At 51.2% G+C, this 22,609-nt stretch overlaps 1 protein-coding gene across 1 annotated transcript; it reads right to left on the reverse strand.

Annotated features, from left to right (window-relative positions):
- Positions 1–18,250: 18,250 nt before the first annotated feature.
- SPATA19 (spermatogenesis associated 19) lies at positions 18,251–22,304 on the reverse strand. The gene is made up of 6 exons (XM_054579417.1): positions 22,227–22,304; positions 21,996–22,052; positions 21,405–21,497; positions 21,128–21,219; positions 18,627–18,704; positions 18,251–18,317 (listed from the first exon to the last, which is right to left on the reverse strand). Exons 1-6 carry the CDS (start codon positions 22,302–22,304, stop codon positions 18,251–18,253), a joined length of 465 nt encoding a protein of 154 aa, XP_054435392.1.
- Positions 22,305–22,609: the final 305 nt, after the last annotated feature.

The raw sequence follows: 22,609 nt of genomic DNA on the forward strand, positions 1-22,609 counted from the left end.
TACCTCCGGAGCCGTCATTAATTCGTTCCGGAACGCATGACGAATGCCAAAACTGGCATGTACAGAGCGAGTGAGGAGTGATGAAGCACTTTCTCTTGCGGGGCGGCATCGTGACTCATACGAGTTCTAACAAGTGCAACGAATCCCCGAACAAGCACCGGGTGCTGAAACACTTTTTTCTCGTCAAAACGCGACGAGGACAGGCTTTGACGAGTTCTGAAGCCAACGAGTACTGAGGTATGACTGCATAAGCTAAAATCTTGGTTACTCCCCTCATAATCTATATAATCTTGTGCCAGTTTCTTAATCTCTCTGTGTCACTTTCATTATCTGTAAAGTGTGGCTAGGAATAGCACCAACATTATAAAGTTGTCTAGAGAAGGAAACTATACAATTGAACACAGGCCAAATGCTCAGATGTTATTTTTATTATTATTATTATTATTTATTAGTATTATTGTCAGCAGCAGCATCACTAGCAGTAACCCTGTGAGGCCAACAAACATAATAATCCTTAAAAATATACATATTTTTTCATTTAAAGACTTGGAGAAGCTAAAGGAACAGAGTCATCACTCATGTCTCTACTGCAGCGAGAACCAGAGCGTTCCCCTCCGCAGCAGCCAGGCTTCTGGCGGGGCGGCCCTCATCCTGGCTTTGCCACAACCTACACAGGGCACTCGAATCCGGCAGGCCCTCCCCGCTCCCTCCCCGCTGCACTCGCCGCAGCTACATACGCTGCATCCTTCCCAGGCTTGCAGCAGACACTGTTAGTTGCCCATCGAGCAGCCACTTCCTCTCTACCTGTTTCTAACAGAATCCGGTTTTGTGGGCATGGCCAGGCGAGTTCCTGTATCATAAATGGCAAATGAGATGTAGCAGATCCTGCTAAAGCCTCATGGAAAATGTTCCCCCCTGATGAGAGAGAAAGAAACTGACCGCGACTGCTTCCCTGTGCCCCTCCACCTGGAGGCTGTTATGTGTTGACATCATGCTGGTGCTGTGGCAGCCATTGTGCCACCATGGGGCGCTGCCCATGTGAGAAAGCTACGGATGGCATCCTCATATCGCTCACCTGGGGCCCTCATTCTCCTGGCATCTCACCTCCATGGCTTATCTGGTTTTCTCTCTATTCTTTGTAATGCCAGCCTGCACTGGCACAGCTAAAATAGGGAGTGGTTCTGACTGGTTTATGCAACTCACAACAACTGTTTGTTGCAGCCAAGCTGTCCCTCACCCAGCCTCCCTCAGCATCCCCTGGGGAAGAAAAAAAAAGACTTGAAGCTTCTTCTCTTTATCATCACTCATCCTGTTCACATAACCTCAGGCCCAGCTTGGACCCTTCCCTGCCCGGCACAGGCCCCAGGCTGGTTGCCGGAGGGGCAGCTGTGAACAAGACACCCACCATCCTTGCCCTCAGGGGATGCACTCGCATTGTGCTTTACAGTTCACAGAGCACAGCTTGAGTCTCCCGCATCATTCCAATCACTCTCCTGAAGAGACAGAGCAGAAATCAATATTCATATGTTTATATATTTTTAAATGAGTCTCAGGAAAATTAAGCCACTTGCCCTTGATTACACATGTAGGAAGTAATAGAGCTGGGACTTCAACTTTGATGGTCTTTCCTCCACGGGAAAACTTCCGTTCTGAATAAGTACAACTCAGGCCAACCACAACACGGAGAGGGCACCCCTGGCCAACGCTGTCCTGCAGGAACTCTGGAAGCCGGTTCTCCTCCAGCCACTCAGTCACGTCCGGGAAGCACTTCCGAGTGACCTATGGTTGGAGGAAGAGGAGGAAGCTGGGCTCGAACTCAGAGACCCACGACCAAGTGACCAAAATGCACAAGACCCCCCACCAAGGGTTTTTCTTTGGAAGAATTCTTCCGCCCTTTTGCCAAACACAGCCGTGGGGGCGGGAGGCTCACCTGTAGCTGGCACCCCGGTCAGGAAGGCTGGGTGAGGGCTTGCTGGCCCCTGGCAACCCGCCATCTCCTGATGGGAGCTGTGGGCTGACGGTGAGACTTGGGGAAGACGGAAAGACAGAGAAGGGGGAGGAACCCCCAAGGGGAGGAAGGCTGCCAAGGCTGCTTCACCCATCCTTTCTCTGCTCTGCACCCTGAAGGGCCTTTTGTGTTCAGTTAGAAGTGTAAACGGCTGCCCCTGAGGCCCTTAACCACTCAGGGGTCTTTGGAAAGGTGCTTTCTACAGCCAGGGTTTGTTTCAGGGGCCCCTTTTCTCACCCATGACAATTCCATCCAGGGAAGGAAACGCACAGTTTGGACATCAGAGTGCGGACACTGATTGGGAGGGGGCGGGTGGGCAATGATAACATGTAACACCAGTGGGCTGTTCGTCAACCTGGATCTGAGAACAGAACCTGCGAATCGCGGTGCATTTCAATGGGTTAGTTTAGGTGACAATGAGTCAATCCAGCCTTCACTTAACACCGACTGAAACCTAGGTCTTGCCCTAAAACCTCTTACCAGTCTAGAAAGTCTGACAGGCCCATCAACGGGAAAAAAGGATATTGAAAAATATAATGTGAAAAGAAATTATGCTAAATAGATATATAGACAATGAGATGTAAAAATGAACTTGGCCCTTGTTGGCAAGCTGGGAGCAAGGAATAAAGGGAAAACATTCCACGGGGCTTGTGGTACTTGAACTAGGCCTTCAAGGGGGAGTGGATCCAGCAGAGGATGGGGGGGGGCCGCATTCCAGCCTGAAGAACAGAGCACCCACGCATAGAGGACAGGAGTTAGACCCGAGGAGAGGCCCTGTCACAGAAGCAGCACCCACACCTGCCTGGGTGGGTCCATCAGACCTGCTGGGCATGGCAGCAGGGGGTCAGGTGAGCTCTGGAGGCCCCCTTCTGGCACCTAAAATAATGCTGGAAGTGCAGACACGCACAGACAGTACGGAGAGAATTACAGACACACAGCCCCTGCCCACTAACTGTCTGCAGAGGAAGAGAACGTATTAGTCATGCAAATTGAACTTCCTGATGGACATAGGGTTGAAATGGGGGAAGGTCTCAGATTTGGGGGCTTAGCACAGAGGCTGCCTCACCACACGGCAGCTTTCTCCTGTCCTGGTGTGGAAAAAATAATAATGTGTTTCTGCCCATCAGGAATTGAAGTTCGGTCATTAACAACATCTCTCAGAGCCTTGTTTGCACTCCTTCAGCACAGGGTTATGGATGCCGAGATTGAAACACAGCTTTTCTGATTAAAAAGTCCTCCCGAGAGTTGAAGGCAAGGAAAAACTACCATCTCTCCTGATCTGCACTAGTCTTAACCACATTTATTGGGTCACTTATTAAGTGCTAGGAGCTACACATACATTTTCTCTGTCCCTGCCATGTAGATATTATTATTCCCATTACACCTGTAGACCCAAAGCCACACTGTCATTCCAAGATTTGATTCCCTCAAAACAATTTACCCGGTCCTTTCTGTGTGGCTCCCACGGCCAGGCCAACTGAGGCTGCTGCACATGCCCAGCGTGGGCTAGGAGAACAGAAGGGCCTCGGAGGGCTCGATAGAGCAAAAACACCCAGACACCAAGGGCTTCCCCAGGCCCCGAAAACAGCAGGGATGAAAAGTGTCCATCAAACCGAAACATCCATCCCTACTCTAAGGATTTCCCAGGACCGGCTCTGGGGGTGGGGATTCTACAGTCCCATGCTCCGGGGAAATAAGCTGGCCTCTAGACACACGGAGTGATTTGCCCAAAGACGTGCCTTCTGAACCTTGAGGAAAAAAGAGTGCAGGGAACAGGGCGCGGCAGGTAACACCCATCGGGCCCAGCCCTGCCCAGGCGCGGGTGCCTCATCTAATGTCATACCGCATCCGAGAGAAGGATGCCAGTTCCTCACATGTAGCAAAAACCCAAGTCACGCGGCTGGGGAAGGCAGAGCAGCAGCGGACACGGTTCAGCTGCCTCCGCCCCCACCCTCCATCCGCCGCCCTCGTGGCTTTGCAGACAGTGTCCAAGGGTCCTCCTGATGAAGGGGAGTAAAAATGGGGCAAACTCAAAGGAAAGCATGCTTTTTACTTCTTTGGCTCCACGAGGCATTATCTGATGCTGACCGCAGGCAACCGGGGTAGGAAAGTGCAGGCGCGTGCGCTTCCGCCATAACGAAGGTTGTCGTTGCCCCAGTGAGGCCCAGGGGACAGCCCACATCTGTGCTGTAGGTGGGTTTCTCCCCTGCAAGAGCCTGGACCCACTCTTTTGGGGAAAGAACTCAAAATTTCTGAAGAGGTAAGCCCTAGATGAATGGGATTAAAGGGGAGGAAGTGAGGAAAGGGGGGTGGTGGTTAATGGGCTCAAACTGGTAAGTTACAGGGTCAACCAAGCTGCCTACCAGGGGCGTCCTACCCGCACCCACAGGCCGCATGCAGCCCAGGGTGGCTGTGAATGAGGCCCAACACAAAATCGTAAATTGACTTAAAAAATTATGAGATTTTGGGGGGGCATTACGTGTCACAATGTATTTTATGTGTGGCCCAGGACAACTCTTCTTCCAGTGTGGCACAGAGACACCAAAAGGTTGGACACCCCTGGTAGACTGTGTTTCTCTCTCTGCTTCTCTCCCTTTTGTTAATGCTCTTGGACCAGAGCCAAGCAGGACACCAAGAGGTGATCACAAAGGTAACTGGTAAAAGATGCCCCCAAAGGCCAAATGAGGAAGCAGCTGCTGTGAGCGGACCGTCTCCTCCTGGTGCTGACTGTGGGGTACCCAGATTCTCTCCTACTAAGAAAAGGCAGGGTTTTTATTCTTATTCATCTCAGCACGTGGCCTGAGGACAGCTGTCTCAGAATCGTGAGGCTGGTTCTGACAAACTGCAGATTCCCAGGTTCCATACCGAGCCTACCCATCAAAATAAATCAAATGGTGCTTGAAAGTCACCATCTTTATAAAAAATTAATATCTAAAATTGATAAAGAACTCATACAACACCAAGAAAAACGCAATCCAATTAAAAAAGAGACAAAAGACCTGAATAGACACTTCTTCAAAGGTGACATATAGGTGACCCTGGACATTGAAAAGATGCTCAGTGTGACTAATCATCAGAGAACTGCAAATTAAAACCACAAAGAGCTATCCCCTCATACCTATCAGAATAGCTATCATCAATAAATCCACAAATAGACTTTTTTAAATAAGTTTGCCACCAGAACACAGGTGTCATGAAAACTACCACTAAATCAAAGCCAAAATGGGAAAGGAAAACACTCATATCGATGTCATTGTCATTGGACACGTAAATTCTGGTAAGTGTACCATTACTGGCCCTCTGATCTACAAAGGTGGTGGGGTCGACAAAAGAACCATTGAAAAATTTAAGAAGGAGGTCGCTGGGATGGAGAAGGGCTCCTTCAAGCATGCCCAGGCCTCAGATAACCTGAAAGCTGCACGTGAGCTTGGTATCGCCACTGATGCTTTCCGACAGAAACTCGAGACTGGCAAGTATTGCGTGACCATCACTGATGCCCCAGGGCACTGAGACTTTATCAAAAACACGACGACAGACACATCTGTGCTGTCCTGATTGTTGCTGCTGGTATTGGTGATGTGTCTCCAAGAATGGGTGGACCCATAAGGACGCCCTTCGGGCTTACACACCAGGTGTGAAGCAGCTGATGGTTGGCATTAAAATGGTGCCACCAAGTCACCCTACAGCCAAAAGAAATATGAGGAAATTGTTAAAGAAGTCAGCACCTACATTAAGAAAATTGTCTACAGCCCTGACACAGTAGCATTTGTATCAATTTCTGGTTGGAATGGAGACAATATTCTGGATCCAAGTGCCACATGCCGTGGTTCAAGGGATGGAAAGACACCTGTAAAGATGGCAATGACAGTGGAACCACACTGCTCAGAGCTCTGATTGCATCCTGCCACCAACTCATCTAACCAACAAGCCCCTGCGTGTGCCCCTCCAGGAAGTCTACAAATTTGGTGGCATTGGTACTGTCCCTGTAGGCCAAGTGGAGACTGGTGTCCTCAAACCCAGTATGGTGGTCACCTTTGCTCCAGTCAACGTTACAACTGAAGTCAAGTCGGTTGAAATGCACCATGAAACTTTGAGTGAGGCTCTTCCTGGGGACAATGTGGGCTTCAATGTCAAGAAGATGTCTGTCAAAGGCGGTCCTCATAGCAATGCGGCTGGTGACAGCAAAAATGCCCCACCAATGGAAGTAGCTGGCTTCACAGCTCAGGGGGCTATCCTGAGCCATCCAGGCTAAATCAGTGCTGGACAGTCACGCAGCTCACATTGCCTGCAGATATGCTGGGCTGAGAAGAAGACTGATCATCATTCCAGGGAAAAGCTGAAAGATGGCCCAAAGTTTTTGAAATCTGGCGATGCCGCCATCATCAAGATGGTTTCTGGCAAGTGCATGTGTGTTGAGAGCTTCTCTGACCATCCTCCTCTGGGTCATTTTACTGTTTGTGACATGCGACAGAGTTGCTGTGGGTGCCATCAAACCTGTGGACAAGAAGGCAGCTGGAGCTGGTAACGTCACCAAGTCTGCCCGGAAAGCTCGGAAGGTTAAATGAATATTATCCCCAATACCTACCACCTCAGTCTTAAACAGCGGTGGAAGAACAGCCTCAGAACTATGTGCCTCAATTGACCATGTAAGCCTAATAGTAAAAGATTGATTGTCCTGGCCAGCGTGGCTCAGTTGGTTGGAGTGCGGTACTGTAACCAAAAGTTTGCGGGTTCAATTTATGGTCAGGGCACATACCAAGCTTGCGAGTTTGATCGCTGGTCCAGGCACATACAGGAGGCAACTAACCAATTTCCTCACATCAATCTTTCTTCCCCTTCCTTTCTCCCTTCCTCTATCCCTAAAAGCAATGGGAAAAAATGTCCTCTGGTGAAGATTTAAAAAAAAAAAAAAAAAGACTTTAATGATTACAATGCATTATAAAACCTTCAGAGGAAAGGAGAATGTTTTGTGGACCATTTAGATTTTGTGCGTGTGGCAGTTTTTTTAGTTATTAAAATTATTCAGTTATTAAGTTATTAGTTTTTAAAATCAGTATTTGTAAGGAGAACAACTTAGCCAAAAATCTGTCAGAGAATTTTCAGACCCATTAAAACTAAATTTAATGAGAAAATAAATAAATATGTAAATAAATCCACAAACAACAAGTGTTGGCAAGGATGGAGAAAGGGAAACTCTTTCGCACTGTTGGTGGGAATGCAGATTGGTGCAGCCACTGTGGAAAGCAGTAGGGAGATACCTGAAAAAATAAAAAATGGAACTGCCTTATGACGTAGGATTTCCACTTCCGGGTATTTATCTGAAGAAACCCAAAACACTAATTCAAAAATATATATGCACCCCTATGTTCATTGTAGCATTAATTACAGTAGCCAAGATGTGGAAACAACCCAAGTGCCCATTGACAGATGAGTGGATTATAAAGCAGTGGTACGTATATACAAGGGAGTACTACTTAGCCATAAAAATAAATGAAATCGTACTAATTGTGACGGCATGGATAGATATAGAGGTTATTATTCAGAATGAAATAAGTCAGTCAGAGAAAGACAAATAACCGTATAATTTCACTTAGCGTAGAATTTACAAAACAATATAAACAAACAAAACTGAAGCAGACTCACAGACACAGAGAACATACTGAGGTTGCCTGTGTGGGGTGGAGCAGGGTGGAGGATCAGAGGACTGGCTAAAAAAAGGTGAAGGGGTAGGTACAAAATAGTCACAGGAATGTAAAGTACAGCATAAAAATATAGTTGATAATATTGTAATAACTCTGTATGGCAACAGGTGGGTATGGGAAATATTAAGGGGGAACGCTGTGTGAACTATATGATTGTCTAACCACTATGCTGTTCACCTAAAACTAAAACAAAATAATACTACGTGTAAAAGAATATAGACAGCGAAAGACAAAAGCATATGGTTTCACTTATATGTGGATTCTAAAAAAACAAAACAAATGAACAAAGAAAACAAACCAAACAAAAATAGGCTTACAGAAACAGAGACTAGATGGGTGGTTGCCAGAGGGGAAGAGGTGGGAGAATGAGTGAAAACGGTGAATAATAGTCAATAATATTGTAATAAGTTTGCCTGGTGACAGTTGATTACTAAAGTTATTGGGGCGATCACATGGTAAGGTATAAAAATGTCAAGTCACTATATTATAACTTGAAACTAATATAACTGTACAATATTGTATACCAACTATACTCAAATTAAAAAATAAAAATTAAATGGCAATCGCGCGCACACACACACAAATCTCCATCTTTAGCAGGTGCCCTTGCACTTCGGTAGGACTCTGATGCCCACTGAAATTGGAGAAGCCCTCCCTTAAGCCCAGCCCAGCACAAAGTGGGCACAACTCTGGTCCCAAATGGGAATCTGAAGCCCTGGGACACCATCGCAGTGCTGCCCCTCCCCTCATCCACACACACCCTGCGTGCCCCCATTTTACGCCTTGTTACAACAGGGCACGCTAGAAGCCCCAAGGTGTGCAAGCAGGGCGTGCACGCGGTGGAATGTCAAGGTGAGTTCCCTCCCCCAGCCTCTGCCAGAAGCCAGAGAGAGCAAGGTGCCTCCTCCTGCCCTAAACAAAGGCCACTGTCTTCCGCTTGCTCCCAAACCAAGGGAAATTTGTCCCACTAGGACAGCACGTGCAAGAGCTAAGTGCCCATGCTAATGGAGCATGCTGGTGGCTGGCGCACAGGGCACCTGCTGGAAATGTCCGAGAAATGAGCGAGCAGACCTGGGGGTTGTAGGAGGGGGAGGGGCGGAGGGAGCCGCAACCCGGACCTGCAGCTGGCAACACTGGATCAACAGCATCATCTGCTGGCCGCAAGGTGCCACGTCACGCTCGTCCTGGTCCAGGCCACGCTGGGGGCCTCTCTCCCCAGACTTCAAGAAAGCTGGAGGCCCGAGGTAGCGGTATCTTTCCTCAGTTGGCACAGGCCCAGAGAAGTCCCCTCTCCAGAGTGTTCTTGGCAAACGTCACCGACCTTAAAGAGGAACAGACCCTGACCATGAGTCTGACAACGTCCTCCCTCCCACACTGGCTCCCAAATAAACTCCTAATAGTTGGGTCCCCCAACACGGTTAGATGCACCCAGAATCTTTCGCTTTCTGGTATGAGCTCCCAGAGGGTGACGACTGAGTCTCCTTTAGGCAGTGGCTAAATCACCACCTCCCACTGCAAAGGGCTTATGGGAGTGTTTCCTGAACATGAAGAATCAGAGCCCACGGCCGTCCCGTCAAAAAGGGGTTGTGCTGGGACAATGGGTCACCGCACCATGGCCACCACAGTGGTGGTGGCTGACCTGCCAAGTGCCGGGCATGTGCGGCACGCTTTACAGGGGTCCTCTCCATCACCCCAAGAACTCCTGGAAGCTGAGTAACAGACTGGTAAGCAACTTGCTCGAGGTCACACGGCCACTGAATGGTGGAACCAGGGTACCCGCCCAAGCCATCTAACACTAGAAGCTTCCATTTTAGCAGCTATGCTACAGTGCCTTCCAGAAAAAGCACAGACGTGTACACGTTTAATAAGTGTCTTCGCCAAGGGTGATGCCACCTATAGTTTCTCACTGAGCCTTCCAGGCATCCCGCTTATAAGGTAGGAACGCTATGGCCCTGCGACGCTCGCTCACAAGCCAGACCCCTCCTCGCGGGACACATTCCTACATTTGCAGGAACTCCAGGCCCCTCTGCAATGAGTTGCCTTGCAGGGGGACCAGAAAGGAGAGCGATGAAAGAGAGACCCCCTCCACCTCTACCCCCGAACTGAGGCGAGCGCCAGGAAACCGGTGACACCAATACCTGAGGCCCCGACTCGCGGATGAGGGCCCTGCGGTGCTCATTCCTTTCCCGAGTCTTCCCCGAGCCCCGAGCCCACGCCCCGCGTCTTCGGCGGCGCGCCCTCTAAAGGGGAGACCTCAGCGAGGCCAGAAATGGGTGGCGACCACAGACGGGGCTGTGCCGAGCCGGCTCTTAAAGCTGTTGATTGCGACCTCCTGCTCACCTGCCCCTCTTTGTTATCGTCCCCGCGGAGTCCGGTCCTCCCGACCCCGACCCAGCCCAGTGATTAGGGACCTTCTGGCCACAGGCCTTGGACTCCGCGCTTCATTAAGAGTCCTCGAGGGCACCCCTCCTGCTGTGCTGCAGGTGCCCGGGCCCCTCCGCCCTGAAATGGAAGAGGGGAGGCAGGGGCAAGTCGGGGTGAGCGGGAGGGGCGGGGCCGAGGGCGGGGCGGGGCCGGGGGCGGGGCCGAAGGGAGGCGGGGCCGAGGCTGGGGGCCGGAGGGCGGGGCGGGGCGAGGCGAGGCGGGGAGGTCGCAAGGACGCGGGGTCTGCCTCTGGGTTGCGCCAGGCTAGAAGCAAAGTTTCCCGAGCTCGCAGAGCCGCCGCAGATTCCTCGGCCTTTGTTTTGCTTCTCACGACAGAGAATGAATTTCGAGACTCGCTGCGGAGCCTGCCAAGGAATTGGAAAGCAAGTCCAGCACTGGGGCTGGCGGTCTGGCGGGGGTCTCCCTGTCGGCTCCCTCCTGCCGCTGAAAAGCCGCCAAGGCAGCTGGCGTGTCGGGGTGGGGGGGTCCCCAAGGGCGTGCATCATACAAAATAGGACGAGCGTAAGAACGCTTGGGGGAATGATGTAAACAGAAACAGAGCCACCTGGTAAGTCACCTGAGAGGCGCCTGGGCACCGCCAGGTCCCACCATTCTCTGGGCCCCAGCTCTGTCCTCCAGACGGTGCGCGCTCCCTGCTGCGCACCCCGAGATGCAGCCTAGTGTTGAGTCTGGGGCTTGAAGGAGCGCCTCCAGGAGCCCAGGTCCCCTTCACTCCCCCCATCCCTTCTGGCCACCTGCCCCAGACAGCGCACCTGCCAGGAGTCCCCTCCCCGCCTTGCCCTCTGTCCAGAGCCCTGAGCATTGGGCTAAACAGCCAGCTCCATTTTTCCAGTACAGATTTGACTGATGCCTAGCGTTCTCCTCTGGAGATGGACCGGAGAGAGCCCCACCCCCCCCCTCAGTGGACACCCCAGGGCACGGGCAGGTCACTGAGCAGGGACAGGCTCAGAAGGAGTCTCCTCTGGCCTCCCCTGGTGTCCCCAAGGCACTCTTTGTGGAGGCTGAGTCTGCCTTCTGTGGGACCCTGGAGGCAGAGGCTGGGTCTAGGTCTCTGGCTCGGTCTAGAATTAACAACTCCTTTAGGAAATGATACCCTTCTGGTTGGGAATAGGCCAACACTCTGCCCTCCCCCACACCACCACCACCATCAGAAAGTCCCGGGTAAAATGTCTGTGATGGGGAACCCAAAAAAACCCAGAATTTATAACATTGTGTATTTATTCTTACATATTTGAACTTAAGTCATCTTCAAAGTACTCTCCATTTGATGCAATACACCTATTGAACTCATCAATATTGATGCCTTTTAATGCTTCTGCCATTTTTTTGTTTGTTTGTTTGCTTGTTTCATGTCTTCCACATCGCCAAAAACGTTTCCCAATGAGGACTTTTTTCATCCAGGTAAACAAAAAAGCCGCTCAGGTTGGGATCAGGTGAATAGGGAGGGTGGAGCACATGAGTCAGGCCATTTTTGTTCAAAAACTACTGAACACTCAGAATGGCATGGGCAGGTGCACTTGTAAATCACCCCTCATGAAATGGGCAAACTGTTTGAAAAAGCATTAAAAAAAAAAATTCCCTGAGGCCGAACACAGCCTCTCACAACAGCGCCAGCTGGTACCCTGGTACTCTGCTATACAGATGGGTTCCTAGAACACCCACCTAGCTTGAAAGCCTGTGCTACAAGGGGCCCGCTCTCCAGAAGACAATTCCGGTGAGTTTGTGGGGAGGGGGTCCTCCCTCATACCTCATCATCAGCCTGGACCAGCTCCCACGCCCTACCCTCACCAAGGGATCTATGACCACAAAGCCTTTATTAGCTCTTTCTTATCCATTTAACTATACAAATGGCTTGGTCACAGTGGACTGGTCCCAAATTTGCCAGTTATTTTCTTTTAATTTACCGTGACTCAGTCCCCCTGTAATACAGGTAGAGGAGGCATATTTGTTCCCCAACTCCCCTCCTGGGGTTAATCATGCACAGGACAAAACTCCATTGGAGCCACTTAATGATTTCATTTCCTCCCTGGGTTTGGAAGGAGCTGTGGCTATAAGACTAATGCAGGTCCCTCTCTCCCCAAACTCCACGTTTCTGAGAGACAGTGGAGCTCATGAGCCCCTTAACTGTTACCTCCCAGGTCAGAGTGGGAAAACTGAAGGTCTTCACTTTCAGAGCAGAATGCGCTCCCCCTCTTCTCCAAGTGCCTGAAGCTGGACCCTTGTGCACATCTTCTCTCCCCTAAGAAAACCTTCCTGGCCAGCAATTCAGTCTCAGCTTCCCCTTTCCTCCGGGTCTTCCAGCCAAGTTTTATGGGGTTATTCTGCACCCACCTGTAGGGCCCCCACCTGTGCACCTTTGAACCTCTCCTCCTGCTATTCTCCCCGCCATACCCTGCATTCCAAGCATGAAGGGCCAGGCCCAGTTCCCTAAACGTCCTTGTGCCTTCCTCTGTGGGTTTTCCCTTTCCTGGAAGAACCCCCCTTTTCCTGCCAGAGGCTGTGAAGCCTCTGCCTCAATGTTACCCCTGCTGGGAAGTCGGCCTGTTTTCTCACAAGCAGAGAAAATCACTCCCACCGCTGCTCTGCCATTTATCCTCCTTCGGTTTGTTTCACACCGCATTGCATTATTTGTCTGCCTGCCAGCCCCTCCACCACTCGGAGCTCCTGGAGGCTATGACAGAGACGCACCTGGGTATCCCTGTGATCTAGCACATTGCTGGGTGCAAATGCTAAGTTTTTTACTGAATGAGTAGCTCTGTTCATGTATGTGAGTGTGAACTGTATTCCCCATTAAACTAAGATACTCAAAGGCCTCTCTCATCTGTTTAGGCTGCTCAAATGGTGCTGAAATCTGCACGGTGCCGCACACAACACATTCTAACTCAAAGGAGACGTTTGCCTCCAGAAATCTTTTTTGCATGGAAATAGTGCCATCTGGTGGTATCTCGCAAAACAGCCTCTGAGCTGGGAGAGCGGAGAGGGCTTTGTCGATGCAAAGCTGTGAAGAGGGAAGCCTGTTTACTTCCTGTCTACCACGCTCCTCCTGGCGGGATCTGTGTTGCCGCGGAGCCCCTGAAAAACCTCCTCTTTGCCGCCAGGCCCTCTCATATGCCACCTGGACTCCTCTTGCCAGCCCAGCTCTGTCTGTTCACTTACCTGCTTGACATTTCCACTGTGGGACCCAAATTATGACCTGAACTGAACTCACCTCCCACAACCAACAGAGGCCTGCCTTCCTATCAACGAGCCGCAGCTGTACCCCAGGACCTCTCTTCTCCGCCCCTCCCCCCCCCCGCCCCCGCTCCCGTCCAGGTGCTGCCACATGTCACCAAGTCACATCAGTGCTGTCACGAATCTATCCGTGTCTCTCCATCCCCTCACTTCCTCAGAGGCCCCGTTCCACCCTGTACCAACGGGGCGAGAGCCAGGATCCTTAGCAAGGTCCACACCGCCAGGGCCTGGCCTTGCGCCCTCTCAACAGCCGCCTCCGGATGTCCTTCCTGACCCCATCCAGCTGATCCCATCCAGCTGGGGAGCGGCTTCTCAGTGTGCTGTCACAGGACCTACAGCCTTGACACTGCCCTGGGCTGCTGCCACGCCCCTGCCGGGTAACCCCAGCACCCATGCTCCTCGCTCCCCTCTCCCCTGCGCCCCGCCCCCCACAGCCCTGCCCTCTTCCCAGTGTCTACTTGCCGAGCCTCTCCTCCACCACCGCCACCACCTACCGAAGCGACCCCTCAGCCAGCCTGTGGCTACAGTGGCCTGGTTAAGGGCACTGGCTCTGGCTTGAGATTGCCTGGATTCTAATCCTGGCCATGCTGTTTAATGGTTGTGTGACATCAGGAAAACTACTTATCCTCTCTGAACTCCCAGTTCTTCATCTGTAAAGTGGGGTGATGATTTTTAAGTAATCAAAAACACATCTGGTATCTCCTGTACGTAGGGCAAGTTCCCGTTCTACAGAATACTACTCCTTTACAGTAGTAGTGAAACTTGTGACTAATAAATAATTAGTTCACTTAAAATTGTCTCATCTGTCAAAATGAAAGTTTCTCCAGGGCGGAGACAGGGTGGATCTTATTGCCATTGTCCCCAAACTTTAGCCCAGACCCACATGCCGTACAACAAGTGGCTGAGAAAGGAGGCTTGGGAGCCAGCAGGCCAGGCCAGGTTCTGCCACTCCTCTGTCACCAGAGCAACTGTGGTCAAGGTGCTTAACCTCCTTGGTCTTATGTCGTCTCCTCTCTAATAATAGTATGATCATCAAGGGCTGCTGGGATTAAGTGCTTAGACATACCTGGCACGCAGTAAGTAAACATGAGCTGTTATTCTAGTGGACACCCAAATATTTTAATAACACTTCCAGTTTCCAGTCAGATATGTAAAAAATTGGATATCATCACTTCCACACACACAATAAGGAAAAAAGCCAAGGCCCAGCTGATGTGGCTCAGTTGGTTGGGCACTGTCGCGCTAAACGAAAAGTCACTGGTTCAATTCCTAGTCAGGTGCATGACTGGGTTGTGGGCTTGGTCCTCAGTCGGGGCACATGCAGAAAGCAACCAGTCGACGGGTCTCTCTCACATGGATATTTCTTTCCCTCTCTTTCTCCCTCCCTTCCCCTCTCTAAAAAAATAAAGAAGATAAAATTCTTTTAAAAAAAAGAAAAGAAATACTGAACATCAACAATTCTTTCAAGATCTATCAGAGAACTGAGATCAAAGGGCAAATCCACCTGAACTTTGGAGAGACAGACAGGTGGATACAGAGAATCACATCTTACCAGAGCAGAAGCCCAGGTGCAGAAACCTCCAGAAAACCAGTGCCAGGGTAGTAAAGTGTGAACTGTGCTTGACACAGTAAAACTGGGCTAGTGTGGACAAGCTTGAGAAAGTCTGGGGGGCTGGTCTAAAGGGAGCCCCCACACTTCCTTTTACCTCCAGGAGCCCCACCAGGCGCACACAGTGAAGATCAGAGAAAAATCCTCCTACCTCCTCACCCCCACTTCCAGCAAGAGGAGGAAAAAAAACCATTTTGAATTATGTCCAGAATGTTCTGTTCTCCTTAACAAAGGCTCGCCCTCAAGGGAAACTCTTCCCAGGGCCTACATAGAGGGGAGGGGAAAACACCCAACTCCAGGGTCTGTGGACTTCCTGTCTCGCCCAGGGGTGGTGCGTGGGGGAGGAGGAAAAGCAGGCACGCACTGGGGAAGGGCCCAGGCCCGGGGCCCAGGCCGCTGCCCTATCTTCCTCACACCTCACCGCCCCTGCAGTGCGGCTCCTGTGCCGTGACAGAGTCACAGCTGAAAGAACAGGAGAGCTCAGGCCCCATTTAAGGAGAAGCCGCCCGGAAAAGCCGAAGGCAACAGGGGAGACAAAAACAAGACGCCAAGGGACAACTCTAACCTCCGAAACCTCAGCTGCCGGAAGGAATAAAACACAGCTGAACTCCAAAGCCGATAAAGAGAAAATGCCAGGCTTAAGGCCCACTTACCTCAGTTTCTTTACCTCACACTGCATATCTGGCTTTCAGCAAAAAATTATAAGGAATGATAACAGGTAAAAAATATATATATAATCTGAAGAGATGCAACAAGCATCAGAAATCAGAGTGAAATGGCAGAGGTGTTGGAATTATTAGACTGAAAATTTAAAACAACCATATTCTGAGGGCTCTGATGGAAAAAGTGGACGACATGAGAGAGCAGATGGTCAATGTAAGCAAAGAGATGGAAACTCTAAGAAAATTTCTAAGGGAAGTGCAAGAAGTAATAAACACTGTAATAGAAATGAGAAATGCCTTTGATGGGCACATCTGTAGATTAGACATGGCCAAGGAAAGAATCAGTGTGTTACAAGAAATGTCAATTGAAATTTCCCACACTGAAAAGCAAAGAGAAAAAAAAGAATCAAAAAAGTAGAACAAAATATTCAAGAACAGGGACAATTACAAAAGGTATAGTAACGTAGGCATACTGGGGACACTGGGAAAAGAAAAATGAAGAGAATGGAAAAATATTTAAAGTAATATTTAAGAACTTCCCCAAACTAAGACAGACTCCAAGCAATAGATCGAGAAAGCTCACAACAGCAAGTAGGATAAATACTGAAAAATCCACACTTAGGCATGTCATATTTAAACTGCAGAAAATCAAAGACAAAGAAAAAAATTTTGGAAGTCAGAGAGTGGGGAAACTTACCCAGAGAGGAGTAAAGATGAAAATTACATTCAACTTCCCATCAGAAACCACGCAAGCAAGAAGAGAGTGGAGCGGAGAGTCAAGGTGTTGAAAGACCCCCCCACCCCCAGAAAAAATAAACCTACAATCTTATAGCCTTCAAAATTGTCCTTCAAAAGTGAAGTAGACATATTCTCTCAGACAAACAAAAATCAAAGGAAATTGTCACCAGGAGACCTGACAAAGAAATGTTAAAATCCTTTGGAGAGAAGAAAGAATATAGGTCAGAAACTTGGATCTCCATTAAAAAAAAAAAAGGAAGAGAGCTAGAGAAGGGAAAAATAAAGGTAAAATAAATCCTTGAGGGGCACGAACAAGCCACACTTCCCTTAGGACATCCCCCCGCCTCGGCCCACCCCAGTTCTCACGGGGAGCGCCCAGCACGGTCGGCCTCGCACAGCGCTCTGGCGGCCTGTGTCCTGCCTCGCCCAGGGCTGGGAGCTCTGTGTCCCCCGAGGCGAGCCATGAGGTGCCCGGTGTCTGCTAAATGTAGGAAGGAATGAACGAGTGAACGAATGGCAAAGCACTCACCGCAGAGGCCACAAGGGCGGTTAAATAGTATGTCTCTTTATTCACAGCTCACTGAGGATAGTCCAGGGCTGCCACGGCCACAAGGCAGGGCGCGCCCACAGGCTCTTCTCTGCCCCAGTGCGGTCGATCCTCAGTCCAAAGAGGAGGTAGATGTTCTTCTTACACAGGCTGTTCCTTGGCCGTGAAGGATGTAACCTGGGAAGCAGAGAAATGACCACAAGCGCATCACAGAGACGTGGGAGGATGAGGGGCAGGGTTGACGCTGGCTGCCCCTCAGGGAGCTGGGTGCCGAGGGCAGAAAGACCCACGGGAGATGCCGGTGGAGGGGTGTCGGGCAGAGCTGGGATGGCTGCCTGGCTGCTTCAACTCCAGGAGCCCCGGCAGCGCCTCAGGTTCTGCATCTCAGCTAATGCTGGCAACCCACCGGCAGGGCATTTAGCACAGGCTGGGTGCCACTGTCGAGGCAACTTTCTGAAGTCTGAGGAAACTGAGGCGCGAAGGCATCAAGCGACTCGCCCGCGGTGGGGCTGGCCTGCGGCCCAGCGCCTGCCCGAGGCTTGGCCACCCCTCTGCCGTCCACGCAGCACACACAAGTCATGCCCGGCTCGGGAGGTCGCTCCGAGTCAGATGAGAAATCCTGACAGAGGGCCTCGTGCAGATGCCGGCACACAGTAAGTGCTAGACAAGTGTCACCCTACGTTTCTGTCGTCCTCCTTTCAGCTCGCTGGGGGTCAGCTCTGTCTGAATCACTCCTTCATCCCCTCCCTGCAACGACAGCCAGCGCTGTCTGCCCTCCTGGCGGGGGTTCAGTGACCTTCCAGAGCCACATAAACAGCCACTGATGACCACTGCTACCGAGAGCCGGCCAAGAGGCCATGGTGCCCCGAGCCATGGCCCTCCTTGGTGGCAGAGCCAAAACCTATGCGCCCTCACCGGACTCCAGTGTCCTGTGATCTTGTGGTTCAAAACGGGGTCAGCAGGTCAGCCGCGGCCTTGCCTGCAAGCATGAGGAAGGCACGGCCTGGGGCCCCACCGCGGCCTAACCCCAGGCCTGCGCACAGGTGAGAAGCACTGGTCTATGACACCGCAGTCAAAAGAGTCAGAGAGGCGCATCTGAACTTGACTTTAGGTCCTTTCGGGGAGGCGGTGCAGGAGCCCAGGACAGCTGCCCCTCTCCCACCCGCACTGGCCCCAGGCGCAGGCGCTCCCCACCGGGGCAAGGCTAACCCTGACGATCGAGCCCCCGCCCCAGAGCACCGCCTCCCTGTCCCGCACAGCCGTCTTCTCTGCCCCGTCCTCACCTGCCAGCTCTCTCACCTGCTGCTCTCAGCATTCTGAGGAGGAAGTTCTGTCGTGAAGCTCCTGAGACGATTCATCGGTGAGACGGCATAAGCTGCAGGGCAGGGGTGGGGGGCAGGACAGAGGGGAGGTGGGAAGAAGGCCGTGCCCACCCAGAGAACATACCCAGACCGCGGCCCAGATGGGGTGGGGCGGGCAGCCCACGCCTGGGCCATCGGCCCATCTAATCTAGACCTCGGAGCAGAGTCACGCCGAGGGGCACTCGGCCCAGGGGGCTCCAGGCTTGGCCAGACCGAGGTTTGAGCTGACGCTAAGGAGACCATCACAAGAAGCAAGGCCAGCAGCCACCCCACCCCACCAGTCCCTAGTGAGGAATGCAAAGCAGCTTGTCCCAGTGGCTTACCTTTGTCTCACCTGCTCTATTCGTTCACGCATAACATCATTTCTCACCTCACTTGGCACTTGGAAGATACGGGTGTGGCTGCAAAAGACCATTCAGACCCTGGGATTTTTGAGTTTCTTTCTCCCTAGGCATCGTGAAACTAGCTGCCAGGGTTGCAATCACATGAATGATTAGTTTTGACCCCACTGCCATGAACTTTTGAGCTGGTCCTTGACCCTTCTAGAACCAGGAACTCACAGGGTTCTTTTTACTAACCAAGTACCCCTGAGCCACCAGATAATCTTGGGCCATTGCAAACAGTTCTAAGGGGCGTTGAGGAAACAGTCAGGCGCCTTTAATAGAATTAGGCAGCAGGCCAGTGGTCCGGGAATCCATGGAACTCGCCCTTTCTGAATTCCTCTCCAGCCTCGTTATCAGCTCTTCATGATCAGCCCTGTACCATATTCATTATGGGTTAGAGACACTTCTAGAAAGTTCTGTCACGAGGAATCGGCAGGCACCTCATTGCTACTGTGACTTTTCTTTCACCCTGCTGGTTTGCCTCCCTCTCAATGGTCCCCTTCCTCCCTCCCAGCTCCGCATCCCCTGCTCCCTTCACGAACCCTCCAGGGCAGGGGCATCAGCCTGCGCACGGACTGCCCCGTTTCTGCGTCTGTGGAAGCTGCCTTCTCTGGATAACGCCTTGTGCTAGGTGTGTCCTTTGTAGCTTTGAGTGTGAAGGCAGAGCTGCTACTGTCTGAGCACTTGGGGTCTGGGGGGGAAGGTGTGCTCATAAATAGTGCTCACACCAGGGAGGGCCAGGTCCGCGCCCCCAGAGAGAGGAGAAAGGTGAAGCAATTCCGGAGGAGAGAGACACTGTCCCCAACAGAGGGGGCAGGGGTGAGGCCTCGGAGAAAGAAGGGCTGCAGCACGGGGCGGAGGCCAGCCCAAATCGACTGCGTTACCGAGACCTTTGCACCTGCAGGAGGCCCGCCCCAGCCCCTGTTCACATGGGCCCTGCCCAGTCCGTTGGCCAGTCCCTGCCAATGTCCCGCTGGAAACCTTTTCTGAGTACCTGGCCGCCATGCCTAGGACTGGCGGCCCCCGGTTCGCCCACTCCGTGCTCTTGCAAGTATCGCTCAGGCCTTCTTGTCCTTTAACATTCACACACCTTACCCCTGCCTTGGAAATTGGAGGCTCTCATTGTTTTTCTCTCTCCCTTCCCAAGAGCCTAGCAAACAGCCAGTGGGCAGCACAGAGCAACAAATAAGAGTAGCCATCGACCCTTCATAAGGGCTCTGTATTCCCTGACCGCATACTTGCCAATGCTAATAGGCCGGTTGTAGGGGGTACCATACAGAGCTTATTGGTCTAAAATCTCCATAGAAATCCAGAGTGGAAAAATTATACATAGGTGATGGACTGTGATCCTGGGAGCATATCTTTAAAGCTTTAACCTAGTTGTGCCACACAGCTAAGGCTTCAAAACACAGTGGGAGACGCTATTCATATTATCCGCACAAAGGGGCTGCCCCGCTGAGAGTCCCACGGTGCATCCTCAGGGGGCACGGACGAGCCTCCCACGCGCAAGGCTGGGGTCCCCAACATTTATGATTTGGGGGACTGTGGGCAGGTTTGCCATCCCAAAAAAATCTTTCCCAGGATGGTTTCAACTTCCCCTCCTTTTCTGTAATTACAGAGTAGTTGAATCTCCATTTAAAATGCTAATACCACTAAAAGGGGTAAACACCTGAAAATTGGATATCCTGAAGCAAAATTGAATTCCCCAAGCAAAAATCCTCCTTAATAGGAGAGAGAACAAAGCTGGCATTGGGGCCGTGAAAAGGAAGAAGAGCCTGAAGAATGGGAGACGGCTCTGTCTCAGTTTAACCCCACAGTCCTTCCACTGGGAAAAGGAGACCCCAAGTGAGCCCAAATCCCGGAAAGGAAACAGGGACGCGCGCGCCGAAGGAGTGCATCGGACTGCGGCCCGCTCCCTCCGCCTGGAGCGAGCTCCTGCAGCGCCAGCCTGGCCACGCTGCGCTCCAGCAGGCCCAGTGGGAGGCTGGCAAAGCCCCCAGATGGTGGAGCACGCAGCCCTAGCCTCAGCGCCGGGGCGCCTCCTCTCCCCTCAGCTGCAGATGAGGGTTTTGGCTTTTGCACTTTAAGAGCTTATTTTCCTTAAGCTCTTTAAAGTGCAGTCACTCCCGAACAAATCAACTGCAAAAATAACAGAAGTCTGAAATGTATTCAGAAGCATTTAGGAAACGGTGAGCAATCTCAGTTTTCCAACCCCTAAAGTCATTTACATACTTCGGAATGAGCTGGGCTTTCAAGATAGCCAATATATTCAACATATTCTCTTAAGATCCCAAAGCAAGGCTGCAATTTTTCCCAGCCATAGGCATCCACGCCTCTAGAGAAGAAAGGCTGTGGGTCTGTGTTGGCCAGGGAGCCTGAGGAGGTGGGCTTTGCTTCTCCCTCCCCACAACTTGGCTCAGAGAAAATGAAATTTGCTTTACCTCCACCTTATGAACTGGATTCTTGTTCTTTCCTCCATGACCTCTTGACTCTGGTTTGCTAACAAATCAGACTTTGAATGATGGTGCTTCACCTAGGAAATTCCAGCAGGGCCCTGTGATCACTGCCCAGGAAGAACGCCATGGCTCCGGCCGAGCGCAGCCTGGGCGAGCTCTGCCTGCTTGCCCAAGATCCTTTGCAGCGGGACCTCCCTTCTTCCCCTCACCCCTGCGCTGTCTCCCCCCGCCCCCAGGACAATTGTCTCAGGCTCTCCATTACCACATCTCTGGTCACATATACATTTTGGCCATGGATGGGAGGGCAGTTGTTGGACATCTTCTGCTTTATGTCCTGGGAAGCCTCTTCTTCAGTCTGAAAGATGGGTAATTTCCCTCTGAAAGTGTCACTCAGTGTCTGACCCCCATCTTTTTCCTTTTTCCTTTTCTTCCTCTCCATCGCAACACACATGCCACATACCCACACATACAAGCTCCGTATCTCATGGTTCCTGCAATAAACTCACCTATCGCTACCTTCCCATGGGATTCCAGGGATCCCACTAAGTTTCTGGCCATATCTCTCGATATTCCAGAGCCACCCTGCAGCTGAGGTGACATATCTGAAACCCAGCATCCAGTATTTTTGAGAAGCAGGGCAGGGCTAGTGGTGAATTCAACACATCTCTGATAAAGACCCAAGCCCCAGCATCCTATAGGACATCTGGTGAGTCAGACCCAGCTCTCGGCAGGGTGTTCAGCGATAAACTTGAGCTTCCCATTCTAAGGGGAAGGGAAGTCCCAATTCCTGCGCCCACTGAGATTAGCTCTCTAGAATTTTGGGTACCCTGAAAAATAAAGGAATTTTACTCACTTTGTTCAACCAGTGCTGTACTACAGACACAGCCTCACTCTCCACAACTTCAATGTCCTGCAACAAATTGATAAGCTGGTGCCCTCACGAAGCCTAGAGACCCAGTCCTCCTCCTCCGTTCTTATCCAAAGTCATACGTTGTAAGATTTTCTCTCCAGAAGGGCAGCAGGGGGCTCAGAAGGGAGAAGATACATGAGAAAATCCTGCATGGCTACCACCAACTTCACTTACCGAACTGGTTTTTGGTGGGAAGGGGTACCCAACACATTTCCGGGAGAGAATGTATGCAATCCATGTTGTAATGATCATCTTTGGACTTCTGCCAGGCCTTCTTCTTGGCTCCCTCCTTCCATTGAAGCGGGCTGAGAACTCCTCTGGAACAAGGAAGTTATCGAAGGGAGGTGCCCCCCTGATTGGCTGCCCAGTGGTGATGTGACAATGACCTGCTTTATTCTCCTGGAGGAGAGTGGAGGTGAAAGAGAGATCATGTAGTAATTCTTTAGTGAGGCCATAGCTCAGAAATGGGGAGGAGGGGCAGGGGAGGTAAGGATAAGACAAAGCCGGGATAAGGCTGAGGAAGACTCGAGGGAAACTACGAGATCATAGATGGAGAC

This window comes from Pteronotus mesoamericanus, unplaced genomic scaffold (genome assembly GCF_021234165.1).
Source record: "Pteronotus mesoamericanus isolate MK-2021 breed Mesoamerican mustached bat unplaced genomic scaffold, CSHL_Meso_final contig_53, whole genome shotgun sequence".
Taxonomy (NCBI): Eukaryota; Metazoa; Chordata; class Mammalia; order Chiroptera; family Mormoopidae; genus Pteronotus; species Pteronotus mesoamericanus.